Source organism: Rasamsonia emersonii (genome assembly GCF_000968595.1).
Source record: "Rasamsonia emersonii CBS 393.64 chromosome Unknown ctg1118621760087, whole genome shotgun sequence".
In the NCBI taxonomy this organism is placed as follows: domain Eukaryota; kingdom Fungi; phylum Ascomycota; class Eurotiomycetes; order Eurotiales; family Trichocomaceae; genus Rasamsonia; species Rasamsonia emersonii.
In genome coordinates this window covers 68,161-79,320 of record NW_013563200.1, presented here as the reverse complement: position 1 = coordinate 79,320, position 11,160 = coordinate 68,161, and the positions used below count along the sequence as shown (strand labels likewise).

General features: G+C 55.2%; 3 protein-coding genes across 3 annotated transcripts; 1 reads left to right on the top strand and 2 right to left on the bottom strand.

Moving 5' to 3' along the window:
* Positions 1–818: 818 nt before the first annotated feature.
* On the bottom strand, positions 819–4,209 carry T310_3867 (GPI-anchor biosynthetic protein (Mcd4); the record flags this gene model as incomplete). Its single annotated transcript, XM_013473285.1, has 6 exons — positions 819–1,798; positions 1,833–1,941; positions 2,003–2,126; positions 2,184–2,371; positions 2,461–4,117; positions 4,154–4,209. The coding sequence occupies 6 exons, from the start codon at positions 4,207–4,209 to the stop codon at positions 819–821; spliced, it is 3,114 nt and encodes a 1,037-aa protein (XP_013328739.1).
* A 570-nt stretch (positions 4,210–4,779) lies between these two features.
* Positions 4,780–6,500, bottom strand: T310_3866 (Chromosome segregation protein (Pcs1); the record flags this gene model as incomplete). The annotated part of the gene is made up of 3 exons (XM_013473284.1): positions 4,780–5,012; positions 5,078–5,506; positions 5,561–6,500. 3 exons carry the CDS (start codon positions 6,498–6,500, stop codon positions 4,780–4,782), a joined length of 1,602 nt encoding a protein of 533 aa, XP_013328738.1.
* Positions 6,501–6,862: 362 nt separating this feature from the next.
* T310_3865 (Membrane-spanning ATPase) lies at positions 6,863–11,160 on the top strand (the record flags this gene model as incomplete). The annotated part of the gene is made up of 5 exons (XM_013473283.1): positions 6,863–6,928; positions 6,984–8,130; positions 8,378–8,461; positions 8,523–8,676; positions 9,264–11,160. 5 exons carry the CDS (start codon positions 6,863–6,865, stop codon positions 11,158–11,160), a joined length of 3,348 nt encoding a protein of 1,115 aa, XP_013328737.1.

Below are 11,160 nucleotides of genomic sequence, written 5' to 3'. Positions count from 1 at the left end.
GGGGGGGGGTGGCCTGCCATTAATTAATTAATTACAAAACTGCATCTAACCAATACCAGTCAGATTACTCGCCTCATTACCCTGCATGTAAAAAAAATGCAGCAAGCAGATATGGGACATTGACGTTGCTCACGAGACGCAGACGCCTCACTGTGCTACTGTACAGAGTACACAACGGCCGATCCACTAGGTTACCGGGTATTCGTCAGATCTCGGAGATATTTTCCCTGGATTTGAGAGGATAGTCACTGAGTGTACCTGTGTAACTGGGTATTCCGTATCCTGCATGTTTGAAACGGTGTGCTGTGTAACTACTAACTTGCAGGACTTGCGTACTCCGTACATAGTGTCAAAAATAGCTAATTAGCTTGTCCGGGAAAGTAAGGTAAGTTACCTATCCTTCACTGATGGCAGGGGCTGGTTTATATTTGCCCATGGTCATAATTATTGTGAAGGCACTCGAATCAAATATGTACCCTCATGAGGTGCAGGTGCAAGATCTAATGAAGAATTGTTCGATACGGCAAAACTCAAGACAGCACTCGCAGACAGCAATTAATTAAACAATAATATTCGCTGCTCGTGCCATGGTGACTGGCACGTCGTTGTCGTATAGGGCATGGGCATGGGCATGGTGCCATAAATTACACTATGTACACGAAAGAAACAATCCCAACAAGTCAACAAGTCTATGCCGTTTCTTCTTCTTTATCTTCTTTTCCAGGAGACAGGATGAGAAATATGCAATTGCAATTCAGGAAAGGCAAAAAAAAAAACGAAACAGAAAAAGAAAGACCTTTCAAGGCAAGAATCTTCATTCATGATGGGACAGCTTCTACGCCATTGGGAAGAGACGCAGGCGCAGATGACTTCCCGGAAGCGGAATCCTCTGGCTGCGGTTCCGCATGCTTTTTCTCAGCAGAGCCATTCAGGTCGTTGGTGGTGGTGTTTTCGACAGCCTTGGCAATGTCTTTGGCCTGGTCAAGCACAGCGGACACCTGCGGACTGACGGTCGTTCCAAAGTCAACCCCGCTGACGAACAGCTCGCTCACGAATTCAAGACCAGCAACGAGGATACACAACGAGCTGGCGATGAAGAAATGGCTGATCGTCGTCCCGATCTCCAGCCACGATCCTTCGTCCCGCACCATGTAGAAGAAGTTCAGCGTCATGACGTCCGAAATCGTCATCACCACCATGAACAGCGCGCTGGGCGCCATCTCCAGCCGGCGGTTCAGGATCCCCAGATTCGCGCTGATGACGGCGAATGGGATGAGAATCTTGAGTATCAACAGGGCACCCTGGCTAAATGGGTTGAAGATCGGAATCAAGCGGTAGACGCTGTCCAGCGAGAAGGATGAGACTGAGGCAATATTTCCCGTGCTGAAAAAGGCCGACTGGAGCAGATAGAAGAAGAACAGCGCCACGCGGGCGTCGGAAATGGTGAGAGCACGATACGCATAAGTCTCACCGCCAACAGTCGTCTTCGCAGGAGGACCCGACGGGGCCTCGGGCCGGTTGTCGTCTGCTTGCTTCTGCTCTGGAGTAGCAGGCGTTGTCGATGCTGGGGGCTTGTTATAGACGTAGGTAGCGTGCTCCAACCGAACCCAGGTGACCAGGGTCATACAGAACGCAAAGTAAAAGAGACCCTCGTAGGAAATGGTGAGAATCACAAAGGTCGGCGAGAACGTGAGGAAGACCATCACCAGACGGTGCAAATAGTAGCTATTCGGATACAGACGGTGGGCGAATGGAAGTAACAGCGAAGACACTACAAAGAAGCTTGGTAAGCCCGATTCTGCAGAATTGGAGAGACTTCAGCTCGAACTTACCCAGAACAAACCAGCCCACCACTTGGTTGCCTAGGGGAAGGCCTTGTTTGGCTTGCAGAGATGCCGCACTGGACCTCGTAACAATCACCGCCAAAAGGATCATACCGACCTATCTCAACGACTCAGTAACCGCCGTTTTGCGTGTAAGATAATGTCTGTTTCGTTCATACCTGCGTCCCCATAATTACCCGAGATCCACGGTCACTGACAGTGTGTCCAGTATGGCGCACAATGGTCTCCTCAAAGATAAGGTACAGAAGGCCAGTCACAAACATCAGCATGCCTCCCAGAGTGCTACAATATCGGTCAGCAAAGCAGGAAACACTGTCTGTGGAAGAATACTAGTCTTACATCATGCCAATGTTCTCAACTTTCACCACGGGCAACAGAGTAAAAATACTCATCAACCCACAGCCGACCGCCCAGGTGGCAGACAGCAGACGATTTTGGGACACAAACCCTTTGCCATAAAACAAAGGCCAAAAAGCCGCGATGATGAAACAAATAGTGAAGATTTCGCGGTAGAAGTACGATTGGACCTTGGAAACAAGTCAGAGAGACTCGACACGCCGGGGATTCACTGATTACTGCACGGATTTCTGGAAAGATAACGACTGAGTTGACTTACTAGTGCTTCCAACACCCCGAGGAACGCTGCTGTCTCCAGAGCGAAAGACAGGTAACCTCTGAATGATCGCACATGTCCCAGCAAAATCTCCCGGCCTGCCACTAGGGCCTTTCGACGAGCAAAAACCTCTTCCCAGAAGAAAACGGGGAATACTGCGTAGACGTAGTACCTCCAAGATGAGCGCTGGTACATGAAGGTCGAGAACAGCGCGACCAGAATGGAAGAGAACACCGTGGTGCTGAACAACGTCCGCTTCGGCTCTTCTGAGCCGTGCAGGACATGAAGATCAATGACCGTGGTCAGCGCATAGGCGATCCAGCCCAAATATCCTGCCGTGACAATCGTTCTCAGGAACAGCCAGTCGTACGTCTGCAGATAGCGTAGACCCTCCAGAGCAGTAGAGAAGAGCTCCGAAGACGCGCGAATCGATTGTTCAAATTCGCCCCTTGAGATAAGCGCTTCGATCTCGGAAAACCTATCCTCAATATAGTTGTCTGTCTGACTCAATGGCGGATAGGGCTTGAATCGGAGTTGGTTTTCGCGCTTCCGGGCTTCCTTCACGCGGTACATCTCCAATACTTCGCGCGTATTCGCCAGAGCTGCTATCGCCTTCTCCCGCGGGCTTGCGTCGATATACTCCAGGGGCAGCTGACCAACTGAGTTGACAGGAAAATCGAGGCCAACCAGGTACGCCATAAGGGCAGCCACGTCGGCCTGCGCAACGTCGTGTCTCCGGATATGGTCGAGGCCCCAGTCGGAAGAAAACCCATCCTCATGGCCAGACGGTTCACCATCCACCACAGGTTTCGGTGGTGCAACGCCAGCGCCCCAGACAACAAGAGGGGTGCGCGTGTTGTCCGGATGACCATCGCCATGGCTACCCCAATCGCTCATGCCATGGTCTGCCGTGAAGATATAGGCGGTCTTGCCGTCGTTGTAGAAGTCTTCAATGAGTTCAGTTATCTCCTGGACCCCGCGATCGACGACCTTGATATTGTGCAGGTATTCCTTGGAGTACGGGCGGTAGGCATGGCCGGTTGTATCAAGACCCAGCAGATGGAGGAAGAACACGACCTTGTCCTCCCTCAGCTTCGCATTCAGCTCCGGGTCCTTCTTCGCATGCGCGAACAGCTCCTTGACCCTGTCAAACACCCACGTGTCCAGAAACGTAGCATCCGACGTAAAATCCTCTGCCTCTTCACTGTAGGTATCAGCGTCGATGCGGCCGGGAACCGCCCCTTCTTTGAACATTGGCAGGATATCCGGACTGCCCCAGCTCCACGTATGCCGGCTGCGATTGAAGACGCTGTCGAAATTGACCGGGTTCAATTTCCACCCCGTCATCACCGCCGACACATCCTCGTACAATCCCGCGATCAGCGCGACATGGCCGGGTCGGGACTCGGTGGGAACTCGGGTATGGGAGACACCAAACGTGCCGTGTTCGAGGGCGCGCGAGCGCACAAAGGGAGCAAGGTAAACCGGTCCGTTATTATCATCAGGGTCTGCATCTTCTGGCGGCGATGGATCGGGGAAGGCCTGGAAGGCTTTGTCCGCACGCAGGCCGTCACCGACGAAGAGGACGAGACGTTTGGCAGGCGCTTCCACTCCGGGCTCCCGCTCGACGCCGAACGATCGCATACCACTGACAATCGGGCTGACGAAGTATATATCGAAAATCGAATACACGTACATCAGGTGGAAGACCAGCGCCAGGGTCAGAAACCTGACGCGGCTAAGACGCGCCATGGCTTCTTTTCTGTCGCGGAGAAGCAATTCTCACTCTGGTCTAAGGAATGGAATGGTAATAGTCCCGAAAAAGGGACTTTCAGGTAAAACAAAAGAGATCTCCGTAGAGAAAGAGGCTAAAAGAAGGAAAGGGAAAGGGAAAGAGCTCGAGAACTGCTATCCAAGAGGTCTTCCATTGCTTCAGATGCCGTGTCGGAGATGACAGCGGCGTGCTCGTGTTGGCAGCCAATGACGTGGGCCAATTTGCCCAGATGGACTTTTTACGGCGGCCCGCACAGCCCTCAGATGCAATACCCCTGAAATACACGAAATACACAGATAAAGTGTCATCCTGCCCACTGAATAAGAGAAGCCTGGTTATATATATAGTCTTGGGAATTATGGACATCCATCCTGCCCGTTATACTCCGTTCGTCCCAGAGTACGCCTGTATAAAAAAAGACACCGCCTAGCAAAACCCAAAAGACGATATGCAAAGACCAGAAGTGTCCTTCAGACATCATCCCGACGACAAATGCTCCAGAAACCAAGAGGGAACATAACCAAAACAATCCAAATTTCATATAAACATCAATCAACAGACTCGACTCGCTTTTTTGTGAGCGTGTCCATAACCCTCGTGTAAAACTTCGATGCATGCTGCCGCGAGAATGTAATGTCGACAGTAAGATATTCGGGCAAAAGATCGACCAGATCGCGGTCGCGATTGGCGTCGAGAAGTGGCATGTAGTGGAATTCGGCGCTATCAAAATTGGAAGTCTTGCCGTCCCCATCGTGGGACACTGCAAGCTTGAAATGAAGAGCTGCAGAAATGCCATCAGTAAAAAATGACACGGAACCAGCCAGATAATGGCGCAGGTTGACTCACTTCCGTTAGTGCCAGTCTGAATGCAGTCGTACAGATTATCCGACTCCCGTTTCTTGACGCTTCGAATGATCAGACCGGTCAGGTCACTGTAGAGATCTTCTTTCAACTGCGCAAGCTGGGCCGCCTGCGCCGCTTCAGCGCTAGCGTTCCGGTTGGCACTGCTGTTCTTGACTGCACTGCCAGGACCTTTGGAACTGGCGCTCTCGACGCTTGCTGCTGCGTTTCGCGCAGCGGCCAACTTGGTCTGTAGTGCCTTTATTTCTGTCTGAGCCGTCGAGAGCTGCGACGACAGGTCATCCACTTGGGACTGCAGATCAGCGACTTGTGTCTCGCGTTCTTTCAGCTTCTTCTGTAGGCTTCGAGCTTGCTGCCCTAGTGCGGTGTGGTGCGCCAATTCCTTCTTCAAAGATGCGATGAGCTCCGTAGAGGCTGAATGTCATTAGCCAAAGTCAAGGGCGTAGGAAAACACGGGGAAGAGCATACCGGCTGTGGCGGCTTCGCATTGCTTCTTCAGCTTCTCAAAATTGGCATTGGCTTCTACAATTCCAATCTCCCGCAAATTGCGATATTTTGTCTCTAAACTTTCATATTTCTTGTTCATCTCGCCAAGTTTGCGCCTCAGCTCCGGCTCTGACGTCTTCTCATTATCTGAGAGACCGCCAGGTCCTCGTTTGCGGGTCGTCTGCCCGTTCACTCGAGGTTTGAGCGGTGATACCGACTTTTCCCTTGAATTTACCGGCTCTTCCTCTGACAGAATTGTCTCATTGACTTCTGGTACTGGTTTCTGGCTGTCTGGCACGACGGCGTCCTCCTCGGCTGGTTTCCGTTGTCTGCCTGGCCGTCTCTTCGGAAGATCTTCTGGTTCATCTGGAGGCCTCGAGTGCCGCGAGCTTGTGGGAGTGTACTCGAATTCACCATCTGTAGTGACTTGCTTGGAACTGGTTGACGCCTTTCGCCCTCGACCCCGCCTCTTTGGCATCGTAGTATCCTTGGATGAGCCTAACTCGTCATTGGAAACATCAGGCTGCGCATTTTCTGCATCAGCAGCATCATGCGCATCTTTGTCCTCCTCCTTGCCCTCTTCCTTGTCTTCCTCCTTGTCTTCTTCCTTGCCAGCGTTCTGCGCCTGCGGTTCAGGCTCGGCGGTGGCCGTTCGCGGTCTGCCTCGTCCCGAGTGCCTTTTGGGCAGCATCTCCTGCTTGGCAGGAGCAGTCGCGGACAGGCGCGCGGGCTCGGAGGCAGTCTTGGTTATCTCGACCTTTGGCTGGGCTGCTTTCGGCCTCCCTCTGGGTTTCTTCGCGGGGCGCTCGTCGAGGGGCTCCTCTTTGGCGGACGCGTCTCCATTCGCGCCCGTCTGCATTACATCTTCGCCGTCGGACTCGACCAGACCGGAGATCTTGGACGCTGCTTTGCGCTTGGGCATCTTGCCTGGCGGACGAGTGCAATTGAGTGCTGGCTGCGATCAGGATGGCCGCGTTATCTTTGCACGCAACGCTGTAATTATTGTAATTACCCTGCCCAGGGGCCTCTGCAAGCTTGGCGCGGAGACCCAAACAAAGCCAGACATGTGATCTGCTCCGCTGGCCTTCCGACGGTCCGACTCCCGCTTGACGGACAAACCGCAGCAAGCCACATCAACAGACCACCGCCACAGCCATTCTGCGCGGCATCGCTGGCCTCCCCCGTCACTACTTCGCCTGCCAAATCTCACTCTCATCCGGTCTCCCTTCGCTGACAGAGAGACTGTTACGGTTTGATCTTGCCACAGCTGCCGGTTCTGTCATCATGGCTTCAGGCGGCGTTCGTCGATGGCAGCAGTTCGTGCAGGAGCTGGTCATGATTGCCGGCACGGTAAGTCGATGCTGAGCAGCCATGTGGAGGACGGTGAACTGACTGACGGACACAGTCCGCCTCTGCGTATTTCCTGATTCGTTATCTACTGTCGCGGATTGACCTCGACCCTGACAGCCAGAAGAAGGAGGAGCAACGACGGAAGTCCGCAGCCATTCTCCGAAGACTAGATGGTCCGGACTCGGACGACGAGTCGCCGGGGAGGAGCGGGGGACGGCGTCGACGGAAGCAGAGAAAGGAGGATCTCGTGCTGAATCAGTATGAACAAGCGATCGCTATGGACGTGGTCGCCCCAGATGATATCCCCGTGTCGTTTGAGGACATCGGAGGTCTGGACGACATCATCGAGGAGCTGAAGGAGTCGGTGATATACCCTCTGACAATGCCACATCTCTACTCTTCTACGTCTTCGCTACTGTCTGCGCCTTCCGGGGTTCTCCTCTACGGTCCACCGGGATGCGGCAAGACGATGCTCGCCAAAGCTCTGGCGCACGAGAGCGGGGCATGCTTTATCAACCTGCATATCTCCACCCTGACGGAGAAGTGGTATGGCGATTCCAACAAGCTGGTCAATGCTGTGTTCACCCTCGCGAGGAAGCTACAACCCTCCATTGTCTTCATTGATGAGATTGATGCTGTTCTGGGCACCCGGAGAAGCGGTGAACACGAAGCCAGTGGGATGGTCAAGGCCGAGTTCATGACGCATTGGGATGGTCTGACGTCGGCCAACTCCTTGGGTGAGCCCCAGCGAGTCGTGGTGCTGGGAGCCACGAATCGCATCCAGGACATTGACGAAGCCATTCTGAGACGGATGCCCAAGAAGTTTCCGGTCGGGTTGCCGCCCGCGCCCCAGCGGCTGCGCATCCTGTCTCTCATTCTCAAGGACACCAAAATCGATCGCGAGAACTTTGACGTTGACTATCTCGTAAATGCCATGGCTGGCATGTCCGGCAGTGACATCAAAGAGGCCTGTCGGGATGCGGCGATGGTCCCTGTCCGGGAATTAATCCGACAGAAGAGGGAGGCGGGGCAGCATATCACGTCAGTCGATCCTCGAGAGGTGCGAGGACTTCGTACGGAGGATTTCTTCAACCGTAAGGGGGGTGTGAAGATCATACCCAAACCCACGCCGTCCCAGGAGGCTAGTAAGACGGCGTCGGAGAAGGATTGGAGCACCGACGAGGACGAGAGCCGTGATGCGGGTGCGAGTGCCATCTCCGAACCGCCGGAGTAAATGTACAGTATGTCTGCCAGTCTTCGATTATCTGATGGTTGGGACACGATACAATGCGCACGGGTAGGCGTTCTGGATATATTCGCCACGTATGGGTATATATGTTTTATGACTCTGATGTTTGCAACAGCCTGCAGTGTTGTCCGCTCATGAATTGCTGCCAGACATCTCTTATGCTTCTTAATAGCCTTAATGCAATTTCTCGACGTAGATAGGCCCGACCAGGAGTACGTGGGCAGTTGTAGGCTCTCCACCAGTTCCTTCTATTGATAGCAGATATCGCAACCAGCTGCCCACAGGTCAGCGATAGGCCATGGATACAAGAATTCCACCTTTAATCCTCCTACTCTCGGTAGATAGATATTCCAGCATACTCCGCACGATGCACTGCTTGCACGCGCATTCCATTGTTTGCTGCTGGAGTGGCGTCGATCAGGCTTGGCGCCGCGTGTGCTCCGGAGCCCGAGGACGCTGCGATGTACCCGGTACCTGCGAGCGCTGCGGGCTGCCCGCTGTAGGCCAAGTACCCGGTACTTCTGCCGCCGAACCGCCAGCCCGGTGGGCCAATCGACTCGGGGCGCAAGAAGGCAGTTCCTTTCAACAAACCACCTAAGCTGTTTCGCGATACCTGGCCAGCCTCGCTGATACGCCTCTCGTCGACGGACCAGCCTGAGACTCCCCCGCGAACACTGCGTCTCTTCTCCCTGAACCTCTCAGCCTCCTGAATCGGCGTCTCGGTGTCCGCCAGATATCGCTCTCCTTATCCTTTGCACCGTCTCCCCCGATCGCGTCATCGTCGGCCGACCTGAGATCCCCGACCACGGCTTCAATTCGAGTGCGGGAAGTTCCAAGCGCGCCTGCTGACAGGAATGCATCTGGCTGTCAGCTCCTGAGCAACTCTGGCCGGCGCTCTTTGCGGAAAACGGATGTGGTCTCGGGGGCTGGATGTCGAATGATCTCGAGGTAACTCCGTTCAGGGCGATTAGCCTTTTCGTGACGGCCCTGAACTCTGTCATCTCGACCGGCTTGCCCGGAGCTGACGGTGGTCTCTCTCCGTGCAGGATTCATTCAGCGCTGTCCGATAGGAATGAACTCCAATAGCGACCTCCTCGACGCTTCCGACCCGGCCACTTCCAGCACCAGCACGAGCAGGAGGAGGTCGACGAGCACGGTCCGGCCTCGCAACCGACGGCTGGTATCCTTCAATGAGGAGAGGGAGGACGATGGAGCGCAGTCGTTGACCTCGCGCCTGTCTGCGGCCTTCGCCGGGCTGACGCCGCCGCAGTCTCGTGGCACGACACCATCTCCGTTCGCATCGCGGAGGAGTTCGCCTTTGCCGGCGAAGCATCCCTCTCGCGCTACTGATGCCAGGCAAAGAAGCGATGGTGACGAATTTGCACGAGGAAATGGGCTCAAAAGCAGCAACACGTCGCAAGGCGCAGGGTCGAATCTCGCCGCTGAGCTCCTGGAATCGTCGTGGTCGTCTTTACAGAGTCTAGCATCTTCATTTCTCGGGAGTGATCCTACAAGGTCGAAGTCAGGCTCCGAGTCGGTAACATCGCACAAGCGACGGAAGCCGTCGCGCTCGAATTTCTACATCAGCAGCGCGCCGAAGCAGACGCAACCGTCATCATGGGGACCCGCAGCGCCGGCCGCAACGCAGATCGGCGCAGGGACCAAAGAGGAAAGACAAGCCTTAGTGCAGGCGAAGAAGAGGGAAGTTCTGTTACTTGCGAATGGCGACTCGGTGTCGGATCTCAAGGGTCGATACAAACGGCGAGACTCGGCAGGAAGCCCGACGGCTGTTGATCCGGAGCAAGACGAGGAGGCTTTGGTCTACATTCACCATGTACAACCCACCGACAGTATGACGGGAGTTACGATCAAATACGGCTGTCAGCTTGCCGTCTTGAGGAAGGCCAATGGGTTTTGGCCGAGCGATAGTATCCAGAGTAGAAAGGTCGTGTTACTGCCAGTCGAAGCATGCTCGGTCAAGGGACGACGGGTGCGTCCGACAGAGGACCAGGATCTTCTGGGTGATGGGCCCTCCAAAGGGGAGTCTCTAGAAGAGGGGAATACAAGTTCTATAGCTCCGTCTGGCGAGACGGCAGCCGAGAGCAAGTCGCATGGCACGAAGAACGAAAACGACCGGACATGGAAACACGAAGCATGGGTGCAGATTGAAGGATTCCCGGCGGCGGTGGAAATTGGCCGCGTGCCTCGCCGGACATTGGGGTTCTTTCCGCGCACGCGCCGAAAATCGCAGTCCCGGCCGTATACCGATGCCGAAACGCCATCGCCGTCTTTCGATACATCACGACCAAAGCGATCAGACTCGTCAGCCCAACCTCCGACGTCTTCTGATCCATCTCTTCCAACGCCGCCGGACACGGGGCCTGGGAATGCTGGCTCGCGTCGAGGCCATCGACGGAACCGCAGCAGTATCTGTCTGGTCGGGCCCGGGGGCGTAGGGACTCTTGATCGGGACGTGACCGCGCCTGGACCTGCACCTGACGGGTTGAACAAGTTCGTCAGTCAGCATCTGCCCCATCTGACCGTCCCACCGCCGCCTGGCACTCCGGGCGAGACGTCAGTCGAGTCTACGGCCTCGACAACGACGTCGTCGACGACGGGGCTGGAGAACGTCGGCGGGGCGATTGAGGGCTGGATGCGGAAGATGGCAAGTCGGGCGAAGGCGGGCCTGGCCGAGTTGCAGCAGAGCACGCAGCCCCAGCCGGGACAGGCGGTTGGAATAGGCGGACTGGGCGATCTGATCGAGTTGGATGACGGGCTTGAGGGGACGGCATCAGTCGGCAGTGCCGGTGCAAGCGCAAGCGCAGGGCCGAGGAGGTCGCGGCATGCAGGCGCAGGCACCGGCACGTCACACTCACACTCACATTTCCGCGAACGATATCCCAGCCCATCGGTGTCAGCGACGAGCAGGGCTCGCGCCACCGGGGCAGAATCGGGGATGGACGAGAGACTGAAGGGGGATTAA